The sequence below is a fragment of the Gopherus evgoodei genome, chromosome 6 (genome assembly GCF_007399415.2).
Source record: "Gopherus evgoodei ecotype Sinaloan lineage chromosome 6, rGopEvg1_v1.p, whole genome shotgun sequence".
Lineage (NCBI taxonomy): Eukaryota > Metazoa > Chordata > Testudines > Testudinidae > Gopherus > Gopherus evgoodei.
The window spans coordinates 43,899,987-43,919,398 of record NC_044327.1 but is presented as its reverse complement, the minus strand read 5'-3'; the positions used below and the strand labels follow the sequence as shown (position 1 = coordinate 43,919,398).

Here is a 19,412-nt window from a genome sequence, read left to right as displayed (position 1 = left end):
GTCAGTGGGATTATTTACTTTATATCATCTGCCTTTCATGTACTTGACATGTATTTAAACTCATTCATCTTCTCTTCTATGAACAAAAGTGAGCTGTTAAACTTCCCTTCTGTAGTCTTAAATCATTATCTTTAGGACACAAAATATTCTGAATGTTTTGTGGTTATGTCCCACTTGCCTACGCTCCTGATAGTTTTCCATACTGCTGTATAATAGTCCATCAATTTGAATCATGGCAATATTGATTAAAGGCTTTTAAAGAACTAGCTATGTGTGGTAGGAAGGAGCTCTGGGAAGTTCTTCTTGCCCTAAGAGAAACACGGACTCAGCCAGAATTTCTCCCAGGGCTCCAAACTTCCTTTAGACTGCAGGCTGCAATGGCAGGTCTGTCCCACTTTGCACAGCGTGCAACATGCGCTCCCCTCTACACCTCTGCTGTCTGTGTGGGCTAAGGAGTCATGGGCCTGCCTTTATCCCCAGTCCTTTCATATAGCTAATGATACTAGCGATGCAGTGGGTCCCCAGATCTGGGAGCAGTGCCTCTCACTCCCAGCAGGATTCTGGATGCAGGATGTGCATGTGGGCAGACCCCCAAAGCTCTGCAGGGATGGACTCAAACCAAGGCTGGTGCAAGGATACTTTGCGCCCTAGGTGAAACTTCCACCTTGTGTGCTGCCACCCCTCCCCCCCATCCCGCATATCAGTTCATTGAGGGGCAAATCCCAATGAGCCTTTATAGACCCCAGGGGCCAGCCATGCCCAGAGGCTGCTCCCCAGACCAGGTTCCCCCCCCCTTCCCCTGTCCGCTGCACTCCCCTAGAGGTGCACAGCCCCCCCCATTGAGTCCTCCCACCCCAGCAGCCCCCACCCTGAGTCCACCACTGGCTTTGCCAGGCTTGGGCTGCTGCAGCATCTCGGAAGGGAGAGCCACCTTCTGGAGGCACCAGAGAGCCCGAGTGTTTCACTTGCGGGCAGCAGCGAGCCTCAGCCATGGAGGAGCCAGCACAGCACAGGGGCAGTAGCAACCCTGCAAAGGAGGCGGTGCCACTAGTGGGGAGCAGCCTTCCCCCACCTCTCCTACCCAGGCTGCAGCCCGGCGCCCTCTCCCCTAGGGGGCTCTCCTGCAGGCTGCAGTGGATGCATGTGGATGCTGGTCCCCATGTGCCCCACTGGTTCTTCCCTCACCATGCTCGAGCTCTGCGGTTCCCGGGCATGTGAGCCACTGCTGCCGCTGAGGCATGGGCCCTGAGCCTGCTCCGGGTGGGGCAGTGGTGGCTCACATGCCTGGGAGCCACAGAACCCAAGCGCAGTGAGGGGGTTGCCGGGGGCACGCCTGCCCAGGCTGCAGCCCGGCACCCCCCACCAGGCAAGTCTCATCTTACGCTGGAGTCACGTTCCGCTGTCAGCGCGTAAAGTGAAAATCGCGTATAGTCAAAATTACATTGAGTGTAATGGCAGGTGGAATTGCCTGCACTACAGGTACAGTATATAAATTGTTGTTTTTCTCTTTTTTTTTGGTTTTGGTTTTGTTTTTGCCGACCGCGCAAAGCTGAATTGACACATGTTAAATGCGCATAAGATGAGACTCACCTGTAGTCGCACCGGCCCTGCCTCAGACCAGTCCCTAATTATGGCTCAACTATTTCAGGGTGTCTTGTCTGACTTTGAATAACTCCAGTGAAGGTGATTGTGTAACCTTCTTCAGTAGCTTGCTCTTTTACCCAGATTGTTCTTACAGTGGTTTTCCCAGTATTTAACCTAGATGGTCCCCCTTGCTACTCAAGTCTGTTCGTTCTCATTCTGTCCTTGTTTGATTAGCATGTATAACTGATTCCACTTTAGAACATCGCTTTATATATTTGCAGAAAATTATAGGGTTCTCAATCATCTTACATGCTCATTTCCAGTAATTTCTCCTCACTGGTACCACAGAAATGGGTGCAATATAATTGTGAAGTCTCTGTTCTTGTCATGTATAAAAGAGACATGAAAACTAATCTACCTCATTTATTTTTAGGAGGTCTTGGCTATGGGCCTCGGGGCAAGTCCATTGGAAAAGGCAGCTGCAACAATCTAGTTGTTACCAGCAGTCCCATGATGGTTCAGCGGCTGGGACCTATATCACCTCCTGCAAACCAGGTCTCAACAGCATGTAACCGGATCAGTCCTAGCTTACAGAGGGCTATGAATGCTTCAAACCTGAATATACCTCCATCAGATACAAGGTCCTGAGTTACATTTCTTCTCTTCAGTATTACAAAAGAGCATATTCATTTTACTGTCATTTAAGTACTTAAACACAACCTGTTCTGATAAGTGTTAATGGAGTTACTCTGATCCATTATATCAGTGATGCTAGTCTGGATTTACACCACTATAACTAAGGCTATGTCTACACTACAGAGTCTATAGTGGCATAGCTATGCCAGTATAGTCCCCTGGTGTAGTTGCAGCCTACAGTTACAAAAGGAATTTTTCTGTTGGGGTGAGATCATTGCCTCCCTGAATTACGTTAATTGTGTCGACAGAAGCACTCCTCCGTCAGCATATCTGCATCTGTACTGGGAGGTTTGTTGACATATCTGTGTTGGTCGGGGGTGTGGATTTTGTTTCATACTCCAGGCCAACATAACTATGCCCATATAGCTTTTAGGTGTAGACCAAACTTAAGAGCAGAACTTGGTCCAAAGCTTCCATGCTCTGTAGTTCTTTTACTGAATGAAGACTTTCATAACTGCAAAAAAAATTACTTTTTTTGACAATGGAAAAATTGTGGCCCAGTAGGTGACTTGTAGGATGGAAACAGCAAAACTCCTAATAATAAATCCAATTGGTGCAGGGTTTCATTGTATTTTATGTCTGGTACAGTGCTTTGTATGTTGTGCCAGTGCTTACCAAATTATACTAATGTCAAACTCATGGTGCAGTGTCTCCATGAATTTGTAAACTAAAATATGGCTATTTACATTGCAAATGAAAATATTATAGAATCATAGACATTAACGAAAGAAAAGAACTGTTATATAGACCATTTTACTACTAATATAGCATGTTCCTGATAGACTAGTTGTATAAACACTGGGTAGAATTTTCAAAAGTGCCTAAGTGACTTTAGGAAGTTGTACCATTTTCAATAACAGCTAGATCACTTAGGCACTTTTGAAAATTAGACTTAGGCTCTTAAGTGACTTAGGCACTTTTAAGAATTTTTGTCAGTGTATCTAACCCAGGCATTGGCAACCTTTCAGAAGTGATGTGCTGAATCTTCATTTATTCACTCTAATTTAAGGTTTCGCGTGCCAGTAATACATTTTAACATTTTTAAAAGGTCTCTTTTTACAAGTCTATAATATATAACTAAACTACTGTTGTATGTAAAGTAAATAAGGTTTTTAAAATGTTTAAGAAGTTTCATTTAAAATTAAATTAAAATTCAGAGCCCCCAGGAGGGGTGGCCAGGACCTGGGCAGTGTAAGTGCCACTGAAAATCAGCTTGCGTGCTGCCTTTGGCATGCGTGCCATAGGTTGCCTACCCCTGGTTTAACCATTGTGTTCAGTGCTGAAATGTATTTTTTTTAAATTTACAAAATTTAATAGTTACTGTTTTTTAAAATATCTTGTACTGTATCTCATTACTTCACTGTAAATTCCAGAATTGTCTTGAAATGCTTAAAAACAATACTAGTATTTGACTAGGTTGAAACGTTGTTTTCATCTATTTGTAAGCTATATTGTGAAGAGGGGATTTCCATCATTTTACCACTGAAGATTGTCTTTGTAGGGCCTCCATATGTTTTCTAACTTGCAAATTAACTGCCAGTCCAGTGTGTGTCACTGTCAGCCATTCAGATCCAAGGCCATGCCTCCGAGCCAAAAGCCATCATGATTAATGTGACAGCAGTCATAATGTAGTTACAGTTAAAGCCATATATGTGTGTTTTGTATATGTATATACTCAGGTATTTAAATGTGTCACTTCTATTGAGTTTAAGCTGTGCCTTCCAAGTATCTATTTTTAGGCTCATCTTTTGCAGAATTTTAATTCACTTGGGTAATTTCATTTTAAAGAGAAATTTGCTAAAGATTATTTGAAATCATCAGACTGTCAAAATTCAAAGTCAAAGGAAATTTAAATATTTTGACACTTGTTTTTGTCCTGAATTGGAATGCAAAGTCAAATCATTGAAACTTGTTCCAAAAAGTTTCAATTCAGAGATGTTGAAATGTTTCATTTTGGGTTGGTTCAACATTAAACTGCATCTGCCTAAGCTGCGGCAGTGTCATATGTGTGTTGTAGTTGGGGGCCTCATGACCCCATTCTTCTGTATGAGTTGGGCTAACCTATAACTCTTGTGATGCCCCACAGTGCCATAATGCACTCTGGCAGCTCAGCATGGTGCAAATTAATGTTGAAATGGACCAAAACAAAATGTTTCATTTTGATTTTCCCAGTGGGACCAGTACTGGGACCTAGGAAGTGCGGGGAGTTCTTTCAGGGGAAACAAAGAATGCTGAACTCAGGGACAGATTTTCAAATGAGTTCAGCATTTTGGTTGCTGACAATCTGTTTCTAATTGTGAATACTGAACACTTGAAATTCTGGCCATAATCAAGTTTAATTTTATAAAATGCAACTTTAAACAAAATAAACTAGTGTGAGCATCCATTTGCATTTAAAACATTTCAATATCTTTCTGAATAAGCCTGAGTCTGATGCCCATTTTTTTGTTTATGAATGGGCAATTTTTGGTTTATATGTAAAGGAGAAATATCCATGCTAAATTAATTAAGCTAAAAAATCCCCAATTTTATTTTCTAGAGAAATACTCAGCCTACCATGTAAAAATCAAATTTTACTATGTTTTACTTGCTTATTCAGCAGACAGTAAGTACGCCTGTTTAGGGCCACATCATAGTAGTATTCAGGACTATACTGCAGCCTAGAATTTGGGCCCTCGCAGTTGCCTAAACAAAAGCAAGAGTTCTTCCCTTACATTAGTGTGTGGACTACTGGACCTTGGGACCAGACATGCAGAAGCAACTTCGGGATGCTGCAAAGCCATTTACTTCTCACTCTGGAACAGCTAACTGAGGAGTGGCAGTGAATAGGTAGCTCCACCTCCTACCCCAACAAAGCACATCAGCCAGTAGAGCTGAGAGAGTCCCTGGGATCTGCAACTTACTATCTCCTTGAAGCAGGGAGGCAATTATGACTACCTGAGTCTGTTTCTTTCCTGAGATGCTCCTGGGGTGGTTTGTCTTTGTGGTACAGTCTAGCCCTCAGCCCAAATTACTGTTAGCTGATGCCTTTGATCAATTGACTCCTGACCACTGTAAAATGCTTGTTATGTTAAGCAACAGGAGAACTCAAACAGGCCCTGCCTCCCAGGTTAAGGAGAGTAAGTGTTTCAGTAGAAATAAACACAGTGAGGATTTTTCAGCTGTAAACTGTATAACTGTGTAGAATTCAGTGTCAAAAGCCATCTAAGTTTCTCTTGTCTAGTGTTTCATACACTCTTCTAATTTGACTGATCTGATAAAAAATTCTACCAATCTCAGAGGTGAAAAGTTGTAGTATCAAACAGAATCATGTCAAGGACAGCCAGCGTACAATTACATCATTTGTGTATGCTTTGATAAACATTACCTCATTAACTGGAAATATCACATCAGCCATTGTTTAGAGCCTGTTCCTGCTCACGCTGAATTCAGTGATAAGAATCTTATTGATTTAAATGGGATTAGGATTTAGCCTTAATCAAAACTGATAGCAAAACTGTGAACTATATATCTATTGCTATATCTTTGTCACATACATTCAGTACCAGTACAACTAAAGATGGAATTTTGGCTTTATTTGTATTGAGTGTTGCCCCTACTTCTGACACCATTGTCCCATCATAACATTAGTATTGTACCTCTTCCAAATAATAGTAGAATTCTGGGGCCCTGTAAGTTGATTTTCCAGAGGAGGAAAGATCAGAGATGTGGCATCTGGGTATACTCTAACTATAATTTCCTTTAATTACACGCATACCCCAATTCTGAGATGAGATAGTCTGGTTCCTAGGGCTGAACTCTTCCTCAAGAATTGACTCTAATCAGATACCAAGGCAGAGAACAATCTTTCCTGCTGCTCCCTCTCTCTTGAAACTGTATCTACACAAAGACTGTGCGTAACTCAAACAGAATGGCAACGCAGCATGTCTTCCCAAGAGTCAAAACTTGCTTGCACTCTAAGAACAAGAACTTGGAAGACTATGTGTAATGGCGCCACCTGGTATTGCCTGCCATAGCGATATCTGGAATATATGCAAATATCAGATGACATTTAGTTCTCTTTTTTGTTTTTGTTTTCTTACTGTAATTTTGAACAATAAAAGTGCATAGTAAAATAATATTAACTAATTGTTTATGGCAGTATATGTGCGTAACATCCAGGTAGGCATAGTTCTTTAGATTAAAATACAGAAAAAAATGCTTATCCCAGGAGCTAAGTGCTCTGACAATTTTTTCCATTATTTAGTAGTTTTCTTATGGTGTTCATCATAGCCTGTAAACCCCCCACCCCCCACAAGCTTTAATTAATTTAGCCTCTGCCTTGTGCGGTAGATAAGCTATTAACCTAATTTTCCAGAGAGGGAACTGAGACTCATAGAGACTAAGGCCACGTCCAGACTAGGAATTAAAATCGATTTTAGATACGCAACTTCAGCTACGAGAATAACGTAGCTGAAGTCGAATTTCTAAAATCGAGGTACTCACCAGTCTGGACGGGGCTCCATCGATGTCCGCGGCTCTCCGTGTCGATTCCGGAACTCCGTTCGGATTGATGGAGTTCCGGAATCGATGTAAGCGCGCTCGGGGATCGATACACCGCGTCCAGACTAGACGCGATATATCGATCCCCGAGCAATCGATTTTAACCCGCCGATGCCGCGGGTTAGTCTGGACGAGGGCTAAGTAACTTGTGCACAGTCACACAAGAAGTCAGTGGCAGAACTGGGAGCAGAAGCCAGATCTCCTGAGTACTGGTCTAGTGCCTTAGTCCAACTCTGTGCTTCTTAAAAACACAAAATATGCAGTGAAAGTAACAAATCCAGCAATTTAACTTGAATCCGCATGCTATAACTATCTTAATAACGATATCTGCCTATATGTCTAGGTGCTTATAAGGACCCCATCACCTCATCTCTATTTGAGTACTTCACAAATATTAATGAATTTATCCTCCGAACACCCTCAAGGTGGGAAGTTCTGTCTCCAGGTTACAGCTGGGGAACCGAAGCCCAAACAGATTAAATGACTTGCGTAAAGTCACCCAGCAAGTCTGTGCTGGAGCTGGGAATTGTAGCCCCACCCTGCCTCTCCTCCTCCTGCCTCTTTGTGGAAACCAGTGCCATTATTGGCTTAAGATGTTAAGATGACACTTAAGAAATCCCAGGCTTAAGCAAATTTCCTGATATTTCTGTGAAGAATTTATATGACAAGTTTGGGAATGTGAGAATTTCTGAAACACTTGTTCTGACTTAGCTGTGGAAACATCATAAAAACAAAACTAAAACTCCTCAAACTGTTGCTCTTCTTTATTTAATTCACTTATTGTGATTTTGTACAGTTAAATATTATCTGCACTTTAAGCTTGAGTTATATCTTTAAAGAGTGATATTTGCCAGCTTGCATCCATTATAGTCTATAATTTCCTTTGAGTTTAATACTTATTTCTCTGCTTATTCATCGGCTTCCTATTTTTTCCACCACCACCTGCCACCAAAAAGGATGGATAGGCAGGTCAACTCAGCAGAAGTTAATATCTGTTTAATAAGAAGTAGAAGCGTAATGTTTTGCACTCAGGGCCTGCTTGTGCTCCTGTTGAAGTCAATGACAAAGTTCCTTTGACTTCAGTGGTGCAGGATCCAGGGGCGTATAGAGTAACTTTCATCCAAGACTCTTAAAGTGCGTTACAGATTTTCAGTTGGCTTCTGAACTATCCAGCATATGCATGCAGTGCCTATGTGTGCCTGCAGGTGTAGTAACTGAGCAGGCAAACCCTTGAAAACATAAAATTAGAGGGCACTTTTAAAAAAATTGGCCCTGCTATGACACTGTGTGAGACTATGCCAATTGAGAGAAGACAGAAGAACCAGTATATTAGTAATATATAAATTTATGAACCAAACTTTTAAGGTGACTTTCTAAAACCCATGTCTTTATTTTTCCTACCTTTATTCCAGATCCCTCATGTCACGTGAGTCTCTGGCCTCTGCAACATTAAGCCTGTCAGAAAGTCAGTCAACACTGAGTGTGAAACATGAGTGGTCTCATGGGTACAGGATTCTTCCTTCCCTTCCTTCCAACCAAGGATCCCAAAATGGCAGTGAGCTAGGGGACATACTGAGTATACCACCTGGAACATCCATGTCCAACAACAGTGTATCTAACTCATTACCTTCTTACTTGTTCGGTATGGAAAATAACCATTCCCCTTACCCGAGCCCTCGCCATTCTTCAACCAGATCTCATTCAGCCCGCTCCAAAAAAAGAGCCCTCTCTCTGTCTCCTTTGTCTGATGGCATTGGGATTGACTTCAATACAATCATACGTACATCCCCAACCTCTCTGGTTGCGTACATCAATGGTTCGAGGACATCGCCAGCAAACATATCCCCGCAGCCTGAGGTCTATGGGCATTTCTTGGGAGTAAGAGGAAGCTGTATTCCCCAGCCTTGCTCTCTTCCAAACACTCAGAAAGGTCTTCTTATGGCTAACAGCAACATCACCCTCCCAGGTTACGGTGAAAATGGGACTGTGGAATACCAGCGGATGCAGCAGTTGGAACAAAGTAGCTTGCAGTCGGCAGTCATGAACAACATGGTGGTTCAACAAGGTATTCCTCTGATAGACAGCCAGCCAATGGGCATGTTAAAAAGTGAACGTGTGGATGATTTTTCAAGTAGCACAATTGACATGCCTCATCCTCCCCCTCTACCACCTCCTCCACCACAAGGTCCACCTCCCCCTTACCATGCACATCAACACAGACATCAGCATGACCTCATAAACCATTCCCATCAACTTGCCTTGCCTTCCTCTGCCCAAGGCCCTCTGTTGGATGAGGATGGTGAATTAGATGATTTCAATGGTAAACACTGCTGTCGCTGGATAGATTGCAGTGCTCTGTATGACCAGCAAGAGGAACTTGTGCGGCACATAGAAAAGGTTCATATAGACCAGAGAAAGGGAGAGGACTTCACTTGTTTCTGGGCAGGATGCCCTCGAAGATACAAGCCATTTAATGCCCGTTACAAACTGCTGATTCACATGAGAGTTCATTCAGGAGAGAAGCCAAACAAATGCACGGTAAGTCTAAAGTGACAGATCCTGTCAGGTAGAAGTACAGTTCACTGCTTATGAAAGTTTAGATAAGGTTTAATTCTGCACTAATTTCTGCTGGTAGACAGAATTTAAAAAAAATTAGAATGAATAAATGACTGCCCATATTTCCATCTACATAATTAGGGAGAGGTGTTCTGTAATATCAACTCTTTACATTTGACCAGAAATAACTTTTTCTGCCTATCTGAATTATTTCTGAATCCAACCTGAGAAAGACACGTGAGACTTTCATAAAGCAAGGAGTAGATACCATGAGAGTCTGAACTTGCCTGCATGATAAGTACTGTGGGATATTTATTACTGGTTATAATTAAATTGTCTTGCCTCAGGTTAACACTTTTTTCCTGAGCAGTTGGCCAATATTCAAGATCTTGGTGGTGGTTTCTGGTAGGAGGAGAAAGAGATGATGGAGTCAGGTATTTCTTTGACACAATCCTGTGTGTTTATAAAGCATGTACAAAACTCCTGTTTCCCTGAACACAGTAGGACTCAAACAACAGGAGACAGCTTTTTTCCTGACAGTTCTACATATCTTTCAGCCAGCACTCTACTCAAAAAGCATTCTCTAAAGGGATTTTTGCAGGGCCACACTATCAGTGCATTTCTGGCTGTGTCTGGGGCTACCTTGGTGCTGCTCTGTGTGCTCCTTCTCCCTCTTAGAGAGACAGAGCTGCAAGCAAATCAATCCCCCATCCTTGCATTTACATTCAACCCACAGTGAAACCCTTCTGACATCATAGCTCAGATTCCTGAGCAGCCTTATATGTATTATATGTTTTGGATGGTGGCTTCTGATCTTTCAGCTATCTTGAAACAAAAGGACATTTAATTTTTCTCCTCATCTAGCCTGAATGGAAGGCAACTGTTATCTCTACCAGCATCAGTGAGGTGTCTCCCAACTACCAGTGTAACACCTCACAACAAATGAACGTATATTTTCTCAGAATAACTGCTGATCGGTACTCAACTAGGAGGAACTTACTGGGTTTTCTCTATATCATGTGGAACATAAATTAATCCAAGGACATTATTGTCAGTCTGCTTCCAAGTAATTTTTTGTGGGTATAATACGTGGAGAGGAATTCTTCGCTTAACATTGTACCAGTAAAAACCTTACAGTGTGTAATAAAAACATTAGTAAGACTAGTTAATGCTTTTTTGTCATTGTAAGGTGCTTGAACTTTTCATTGTGACTAAAAGATGCTATATTTATGTCACACCTATTAGAAACACTAAAAATGAATTAATGTTTTATGAACACAATGTAACCTGAAGGACAACAGGAAGGATTTGCTACATTGCAAAAAACATTTTTTTTCAAACTTAAAATGAATAGCATTTCTTTTACCTTAGGATGGGTAAAAATGATTGTGTATAGCAAATGTTCCTGAACCTGATGAATTCTGTGTGTATAGCATATTCTTCCATGTCACTGGAAGCATGAAATATAATGTGGCAACACAAAGCACAGTTATCACGTAGGGAAGAGACTAGGCAAAATGGAGACATCTTTTTTTTTTTAGTTGGTGCTTTCCGATTTTACAGGATTTCTGCCATATGCATTAGTGTATAATTGCAGGTGTTTCGAATTATGCCTGATTAATTTTAGAGGCAAACATGCCATGTCTCAACTTATTTTAGGTTAATAGAGAAGGTGCTTTTCTCCTGTGCTCAATCAAATGATCTTTGCAACTGCATCCTGAATGGATGTGATTGGGGGAAGATTGCATTTTTCAAGGCTAGAGAAGAGGATGTTGCAGTAATCAAGAGCTGAGGTGATGAGAGCTTATATGAAAGCTTTCACTGTGTGGATGAATAAATAAGGTCATAGCTGACAGATACTATGTGGAAAGAATCTGCAAAGATTAGATATAGCCTGGATATGAAGACCTAGAGAGACGTCTGAGTCAAATTTAACAGGCAGGTTACAGGCCTGAGTGAAAGGCAGGATAGCGGAGTTGTCCAGAGTGAAGTGACCAAGAATGGAGGTGGTAAGCAGGGGCGGCTCCAGGCCCCAGCACACCAAACGTGGGGTGCTCTGCCGGCGTCGCGAGGGCGGCAGACAGGCTGCCTTCTGCGGCTTGCCTGTGGAGGGTCCGCTGATCCTGCAGCTTTGGTGGATCTCCCGCAGGCGTGCCTGCGGGAGGTCCTCCAAAGCCGCAGGACCAGCGGACCCTCTGCAGGCAAACCGCCTGAGGCAGCCTGCCTGCCATGCTTGGGGCGGCAAAATCCCTAGAGTTGCCCCTGGTGGTGTGGATGAGATGGGGGAAAGAAAATAGGAAGAGTAAGAGCTCTGTTTTAGTCATGTTGCGCTTGAGCTGATGGCTAGACATCCACAAGGAATGTCAGAGACAGGCAAAGTTTTTAACTTGGACATAAGGTGAGAGGTCTGGAGTAGAAAGGTAGATATCTGAGTTATCAGCATATTTATATTTGTGAAGGAGATTTCCCTCCAGGCTTTATTTCTGGATAAAGTGAAGGGGACCAGGAACAGAGCTCTGTGGAACCCCCACAGAAAGCTGAGTGAGTGCAGGTGATGAGGAGGAAAAGGGAAAAGAAGGTGAGTCAAGAAGAGGGGGGAAGTCACATCATATTTTGTCAATTCTCTCTTGAAATAAATTAATAAATGTGATGTCCAATTCATCAGTGTTGAAGACTTTTCATCTGCTCTCAGTCCTCTCCTCCCTGCCTTCTCTTCCCTTTCTTCCATTGTTATGGTTGTTGACTCTTTCCAGTTCTCGCTCTCCTCCATCCTTGACTCTTTGGGGTCTGCTCTGCCTACTCCCAGCCCTGGCTCACCCTCTCATTGTCAATTTTCTCTTGAAATAAATTGACAAGATCCTGTGTAAAGAGAGAAGCTGAGGCAGGAGGGGAGGGTTTGAGGAGTGAGTCAAAAGTGACAAAAAGGTGACTGAGATCATGGGCATGTATTCAGTGAAGTTGGAAAAGTAGAACTGTTTAATTAGCAAGATGGTAGAACTGAAAGAGCGGGAGAATGAATTTGTAGCAGAAGAAGTCAACCTGGTCATGGGATTTCTTCCAGAGGTGCTCAGCAACATGAGAGCAGGAACAGAAGAAGTGGGTGTTGAGGGTGAGCCAGGGCTGGGAGTAGGCAGAGCAGACCCCAAAGAGTCAAGGGTGGAGGAGAGTGAGAATTGGAAAGAGTCAACAACCATAACAATGGAAGAAAGGGAAGAGAAGGCAGGGAGGAGAGGACTGAGAGCAGATGAAAAGTCTTCAACACTGATGAACTGGACATCACAGAAAGGTTGAGATGACAGGGTGTGGGGGCAGGGCACTGATGAGTGATGCTGAAAGAGACCAAGTCATGGTCAGAGAAGGGGAAGTCAGCAATGGAGAAATCAGAGAGAGAGCCATGTGTGGTGAAGACCAAGTCAAGTGAATGGCTCTTTTGGTGACCTGGGATGCAAGTTGAATTAAGAGGTGAAGGCAAGGAGACATGCAGCCATGGGTTGGACAGGTCATCAACATGAAAGCTGAAGTCACTGAAGCATGGGAAATTGTGAGGAGAGGAGGAGAGGGAGGGGGAGGAGTTGGTGGATGTAGATGACAGCAGCATGGAGAGGGAGAGAAGAGTCAATTGGAGTCTTGCTCAAAAGAGGATAAAGAATGGGAAAAGGGAGGAAGGGGGGATTAGAAGCACCAAGAATGGGAGAAGAGAAGCCCAACACCACCACTGTGATCTGAGCCAGAGCAGGGAATGTGAGAAAAGGAGAGAGCTTCATAAGAGAGGGCAGCTGCAGATGGCAAGTCAGACTAAGGGATCCAGCTCTTTGTCAGTGCCAGGAGCTGGAGTGAGTGAGATATGAAGAAGCTGTGGATGAGTCAGATCCTTTTAGAGGAGAAATGGGCATTCCAGAGACAGTAAGAGAAGGAAATGAAATAACCCTCAGGCAATAAGCTAACCATATCATACTGCATGAACATTTCAGTGAAATGATGGTTCTTAGCACCATGCAATTGTCTGTAATGGAGAAAAATCCTCCTTTTATTCATGTGTCAGAAAAGGCATGGTCAGTACATTCATCATCCCATATTCTGTACACCTGTCTATCTCTTGGAGTCCATTGTCAATGTAATATATGGTGTATTTTACCTTATCTCCTAGTATTGTAATGACATTGCTTTTCAATGTACCATCAACACAATAGAGGGTCAAAGTTGTTTCTAAGCTATATTACGCCAATGCCAACAGAACTAATGCAGACTCAGACCCATAATTATTTGTTCAGGTTTCCTTCCTACAAATAACCTTTCATAATTCTATGCTAAGTTATACATCTGAAAAAAAAATCAAGGAACTGCTAAACGTGCAATATTGTATCTTCCAATGATTATAAATGTCCAAGTGCACAAGGTTACATAGGTAAGGTTAGTGCCAAGAAAAAATTTCTCCATTGAATTAAATGGATTTATACCAGGGACGAGCTTGTTTCTTTATGTTGATGAAATAGAGGTTTGGAATAGTGTGTAACATATCGCAGGATGAGATGATGTAGTCACTGATAGCATCTGGTCATGACTAAGCAGTCTGCTATGATTCTGAAAGATATAGTAAAAGTAGTATATGCTATGAGTCAGCCAGCTGACAGTAAATATGATGAGTGGCTAATGACTGTGTTTGTTAGATTCAAACTTAGTGACATGCACTGGGGATTTCATTCCCAGGAATCCAGAATATAATTGTACTATCATACCAAGAGCTAATAGCCATGAAACAGTGAAAGCAGCAGTTACAGAGGTCTACATAAGAACACAAGAACAGCCATGCTGGGTCAGAACAAATGTCCATCTAGCGCAGTATCCTATCTTCCAACAATGGCCAATGCCAGGTGTCCCAGAGGGAATGAACAGAACAGGCAATCACCAAGTGATCCATCCCCTGTCGCCCATTCCCAGCTTCTGGCAAACAGAGGGTAGGGACACGATCCCTGCTCATCCTGGCTAATAGCCAATGGAGCTATCCTCCATTAATTTATCTAGTTATTTTTTGAAACCTGTATGACTATAAGGAAGTGATCATACAATGAAATTAGGGTGGCAAAAACTTACAGACTGGTCCTGACTAGACTTACTGCTAATACAGTGAGTTATTCTGCACCTGTCTGAGCTACCCGGTAAGTTAGGCTTCCTGTATAAATTTGGCTGGATCTACTGATAGAACTGCACATTCAGATTAGGCACTAGAGTTGGCTGTCCCTTTCCAATACATTTTTTCTGTGCTAGTAAATATTCTAGTACATTTTTTTTAAGTTGGAGAATGCTTCATGCATGGGAGGGATTTTTCCCACTGTTGACTGTGTTTGGAGAAGGAATTCGATTCAGTGTTTGTTAACACTTACTCTATTTTCCTAAGGCTAGAACTCCCATGGGATTCTGTCCTAACATGTAAATCTGCGATGGATTCTTTAGGGGATCCTGTTGCTATTTTCTAATTACCTGGTTAAGAAACCAAAAAAATCTTTTCAGGACATTACAATTGGGACAATAGATTGCCTTTATCTAAACTTATATCTAAATGTAGATATTTCACATTCCAGTTTGGCCAGTGTACTCCTTTATTCGCTTTTATTTAGGAGTAAATAATTTTTCTAAATAAAAAAATAATCTGGTTTGATGGGTAAAGAAAGACAGAAAAACCTGAATCAAAAATTGATATTGACATGCCAATGACTGTTATACCAGTGGTTGCCGTTAAAAACCCCAGAAATGTTTGCCAGCAGTTGCCACATAGCAGTAATTGAGGTTTCCAGTTTCCTCTGATATTAGAAAAGGCAAGTTCTGTGGTAACTGAGTGAAAACTGTACAATAGCACTTGGCAAATACTGACTTTTTAATATATATGTGAGTTTATTTCATATCCTGTGTTTTTCCTACAGTGGATGCTTTTTGTACTTAAATGTTCAGCGGCTGTGCAGGGTATTTAATTAATTTTCTGCCAGTGTTATGCAAATGATAAGCTTAAATATTTTACTTTAATGTAATAATAGAAGTATGCAGTTAGAAATTTCAGGCGCTCTCTTCACATTTTGTTACAGGTACAATAGAGGTGCTTTCCCTTGGAAACAAAGTACAACCTTTCTGCTTCTAATAACACTTGAACCACCCTCAAGCACACTACTGCTCTGAAAAATGAATCTTTCCTGTGCCATCAGACATTGCTAAGGGCACGAACCAGGCTCTGCCATCCCTATCTGTCTTGGATCACTCTTTGTCCTCTGTGTTGTTAAGTCCAACAAGTGTTCTCTCTCTGAGTAGTTTTTGACAGAGGTATTCTTTCAATCAGCCCCTGTTTCATGTTTCTCCAGATGCCCAATGGCAAGCCTGCCATGACACATGCTCTGGCTTCATTCTTAATACTTGTCCCAGACACTTCATCTTCTCTGGTGATAAGAGGTCATTGAACTCTGTGACAAATCTTGGCATTTGTTATAAATTCATTAAATTTTTATACCTAATATTTTCCTGAGGAATTTGCTTTAAAATGCATTTAGATCTCTGTGCTTTTTGGTGGATTTCCAGTTTTCACATCCATATAGTAAGGTGGAGATGACATTTGAGTTGAAGATTCATAGTTTGGTCTTTAAATTGTAGATTTTTCAATGACCAAATCTTGTTTAAGTTGGTAAATACAGCTGCCACCTTAACAAATCATGATATTATTCCTTCAGGATAGTCCCATGGGCTGCTACTGCTGTTGTTAATATTTTTGAAGTGTAGGATAGTTACAAAAATATTGAATTTTCCTTTTTATCTAATATGCTTGATGTGATTTAAATAAATAAAATTAACAGTAATGTCCCCCTATCAGGTCTGAAACAGCATCAACTGAACATCTGTTAAATATCAGAAATATCTTGGCTTCCAGAATATATCACATGACACCTCAGTCTAGCAAACATATAAAACAGTTGAGATGTTTACAAAGAGAGACAAAGATCCTAAAACACTCGAGTGATTACTAAATGAAACACAAGGAAACCTCTTCTATAGTGTATTTATGTATTGTTTGAATAATAGCTGCTCAGAAATTTTCCATAAAAATGAAACTTTGATGAAAATCAGAAACAATTTTTTGCAAAATCTTTATGGAAATTTTTCCATTTTCTAATGAGATCCAATAATGTGCCTACATACATACAATATACATTTGTACAGCATATACCATGCATTCAGTGTGTACACTATGATATCTATATTATAGGGGGAGCTTGATAGCAGATCCTATATTGAGGTCATCTAGCACTTTCCATTATAAAAGATTACTGAAACCTTTTTTGAGACGTTCTAAGAGCTCCACTGGACTTTTAAAATTTGGCATGGAGAAAACCCTCAGGCCAGAGAGGTTCCTTTTCTTTGTCCCATGAAATTCTGTTCAAGTTTAGCAGAAATGTAAACCGTTAAAAACTGCTTTTTCTTTCTCATCCTTACATTCCTGAGGAAAGTTTTGTTGATGTGCCAAAATAACAACTGAACACAGACATTCTTAAGAGTTGGACTCATGCTGCTTGCAAAGCGGCAGGAGCTACAGCAACAGCAGACACTGCGCTGGGAATGCCTGGGAGCACACTCCCCAAAGGTGCATGGACAGCAGTACCCCCTCTCTGGGGGTACTATATCCTGCAGGAGCTTACCCTACCTTCTCAGGAGAAGAGAGAGTCAGTCCAAGTTCCCTGTGACCTGCCCATGAATCTAGGACATGTAGCCCGTGGCTCACCCCCAGCTCTGTGATAGCATCCTTCTGCTGCTAATGTAGTTAGTTTTGTAGTTCAAGTGGTTGACATCTGTGCTGCACTGCTGATATTTCAGCATTCAAACTTCATTGAAGATCCATGATGAGGTGTTTGTTACAATCGTACATAGTAGTTTGTTTTTACCTTTTAAAAATTAGGAAATTATACTTTAAAAAATGTTTAAAGAATATTATTTAGGTTGCATAGTCAACCATTTGAAAGTTAAAAAATACCATGTTTATGGTTGCCCAGGCAACATTAATCCTGCCCCTTCTGCATATGCACTGATACAATTTTCAGTTATATGATCACATACTGTTTTTTCCACAGAACCTCTGCCTCATTCAGCACACGGGATGGACATGCAAGGGACAACCGTTAAGATTGCCCAGGCCACTGTAAAACTGGCATTTTCTAACTTCCAGGAGCTTGACATTGCAATCTAAATAATGTTCTTTTAACACAGTGTTGTTTGTTTGTGAAATAGATAATGTAGTCACAGAGCAGAACAGTTAGTGAGATACTACAACGACTCCCAATTACTGTGCTGGATGTTTTGGTGGGATTTTCAAAGGAACCTCAGGGAGTTAGTTGCCCAAATCCACTGTCAATAGGCACCTTACTCTCTAAAGTAATCTAAAAATCCCAGACCAGTATATATGTATAGTTATCCATGCTATATATAAAAATACAGAAAGAAGTCCCAGATGCGGCACTGTCATCTTCAGGATGGTTATTTGTGAAACCCAGTTCCACATCACAGAACACACTTTAGGAATCTTCCATTTGATGGTATTTTAAATTTTATTTCTCATAAGGAGGTATTTGATCCGGTTTACCTGAAAAGCTGTTCTCTGTTTTACAGACTTTTAATCTGTAGAAAATTAGTTTCAGATTTTTGTAGACATGTCCAAATAGGCTTCTTTTCTGTTTCACTGTAATTCAGAACATGAATATAAAGTATCCAAGAATGTAAATGGAATTTCCAAGTAGTACCAACACTTTTTCTGTGATCAATACTAGATTTTTAAATAATTACTTCACCATAGAAAGTGAATGGGTAGCAGTACACTAATTTATATTTGTTGTTATTTTTTTCATTCCCTTTTGCTGTGTTTTAGAGGAATGTTTTCCAGATTTTCTGCTTCAATAAAGCTTTTGTCAAACAAAAGTAGACATGAGCTTGAAACAAATCTTCAAATCCTGAATTATGGGTCTGGTTCTAGAGTTGGTTCCAAGTTCTGTCTCTCTCTAACGGGCCAAACAAAAACACCTTATCTGATTGCTTCTGAACCTAGGGTTTGGAATCCGGATCCAAACTCAAAGCTTCCCAGATTTCAGAGGACTTAGATTTGGAGTTTGAATTTGGCTCATTATAGGGTTATGGTTGAGTTACAAATTTTAATCTGAATTTGGGTTTATATTTGAGGTTTTAGTTCAGAGGTATGTCTGAATAAGCATCAGAACATTTGGATCCAAACCACCTGAATATACAAAATTGGGCTGGAGATTTAATGAAATTAGATGTATCCATTAGTTTATGATGAAAACAGATAATGGGCCCAATCCTTCAAACACTTCAAATTGTGAGTAAGTCTTACTTAAGTGAGTAGCTCCATTGACTTCTGTGGACTGCTTGATAGAATTAAGGATTAGTCATGTTAGTAACAGTTTGTGGAATGAGGTTTTTATTTCCTTGTAACTTCCAGTCTCTATCTGGGTTGCCAGCTTTACCTTGGCCTTGGAGAGCAATGCTTGCCAATGGCTGAAGTTGTATCAGGAGTGGCATGAATAAATGATGAAAAATAACCCCCAAACAGGCTTTTTTAGCCTTCCATTTATTGGTAGAAATGTCTAATTAGACATATCTAATACATTTCTAGAAAGATAAATTGTAAAAGCCATTTGATTAAATTGAAGTCCCAATTATGATACACTATTTGTATCCCCCAGACTCTGTTTGTTACACCAGAAACAGACTGAAGCCCCCCCGCAAAATATATAATGTTTTTAAAAAAGAAAGACATAAAAAATTACTAGTTAATAATACTCTGAAATACGTCTCTTACTTCAAAAAGGAAATACAGTTTTAGATAAAACAAAAATGGTCAGCTTCTGCTCAGAGTACTGGCAACTCATTTGCTAGGGATTAAGCTTTTAATTAAGTATTGATGCTCTAGCCCATTGCAAAGAACCTTCTAAACATGTGACACTTTTGATTTATCCCAAGTGTTCACACTGAAATTCAGTGGTATGCACGGT

The 19,412-nt window shown here is 41.0% G+C and overlaps 1 protein-coding gene across 4 annotated transcripts in view; it reads left to right on the top strand.

The window, feature by feature from the left end:
* Positions 1-19,412, top strand: part of GLIS3 (GLIS family zinc finger 3) — a 280,584-nt gene that overhangs the window by 58,248 nt on the left and 202,924 nt on the right. For all 4 annotated transcript variants that reach the window (XM_030567466.1, XM_030567465.1, XM_030567464.1 and 1 more), the window contains 2 exons: positions 2,018-2,225; positions 8,235-9,360. In XM_030567466.1, the coding sequence (XP_030423326.1) occupies positions 2,018-2,225; positions 8,235-9,360 (1,334 nt within the window). The remainder of the gene's footprint in view (positions 1-2,017; positions 2,226-8,234; positions 9,361-19,412) is intronic.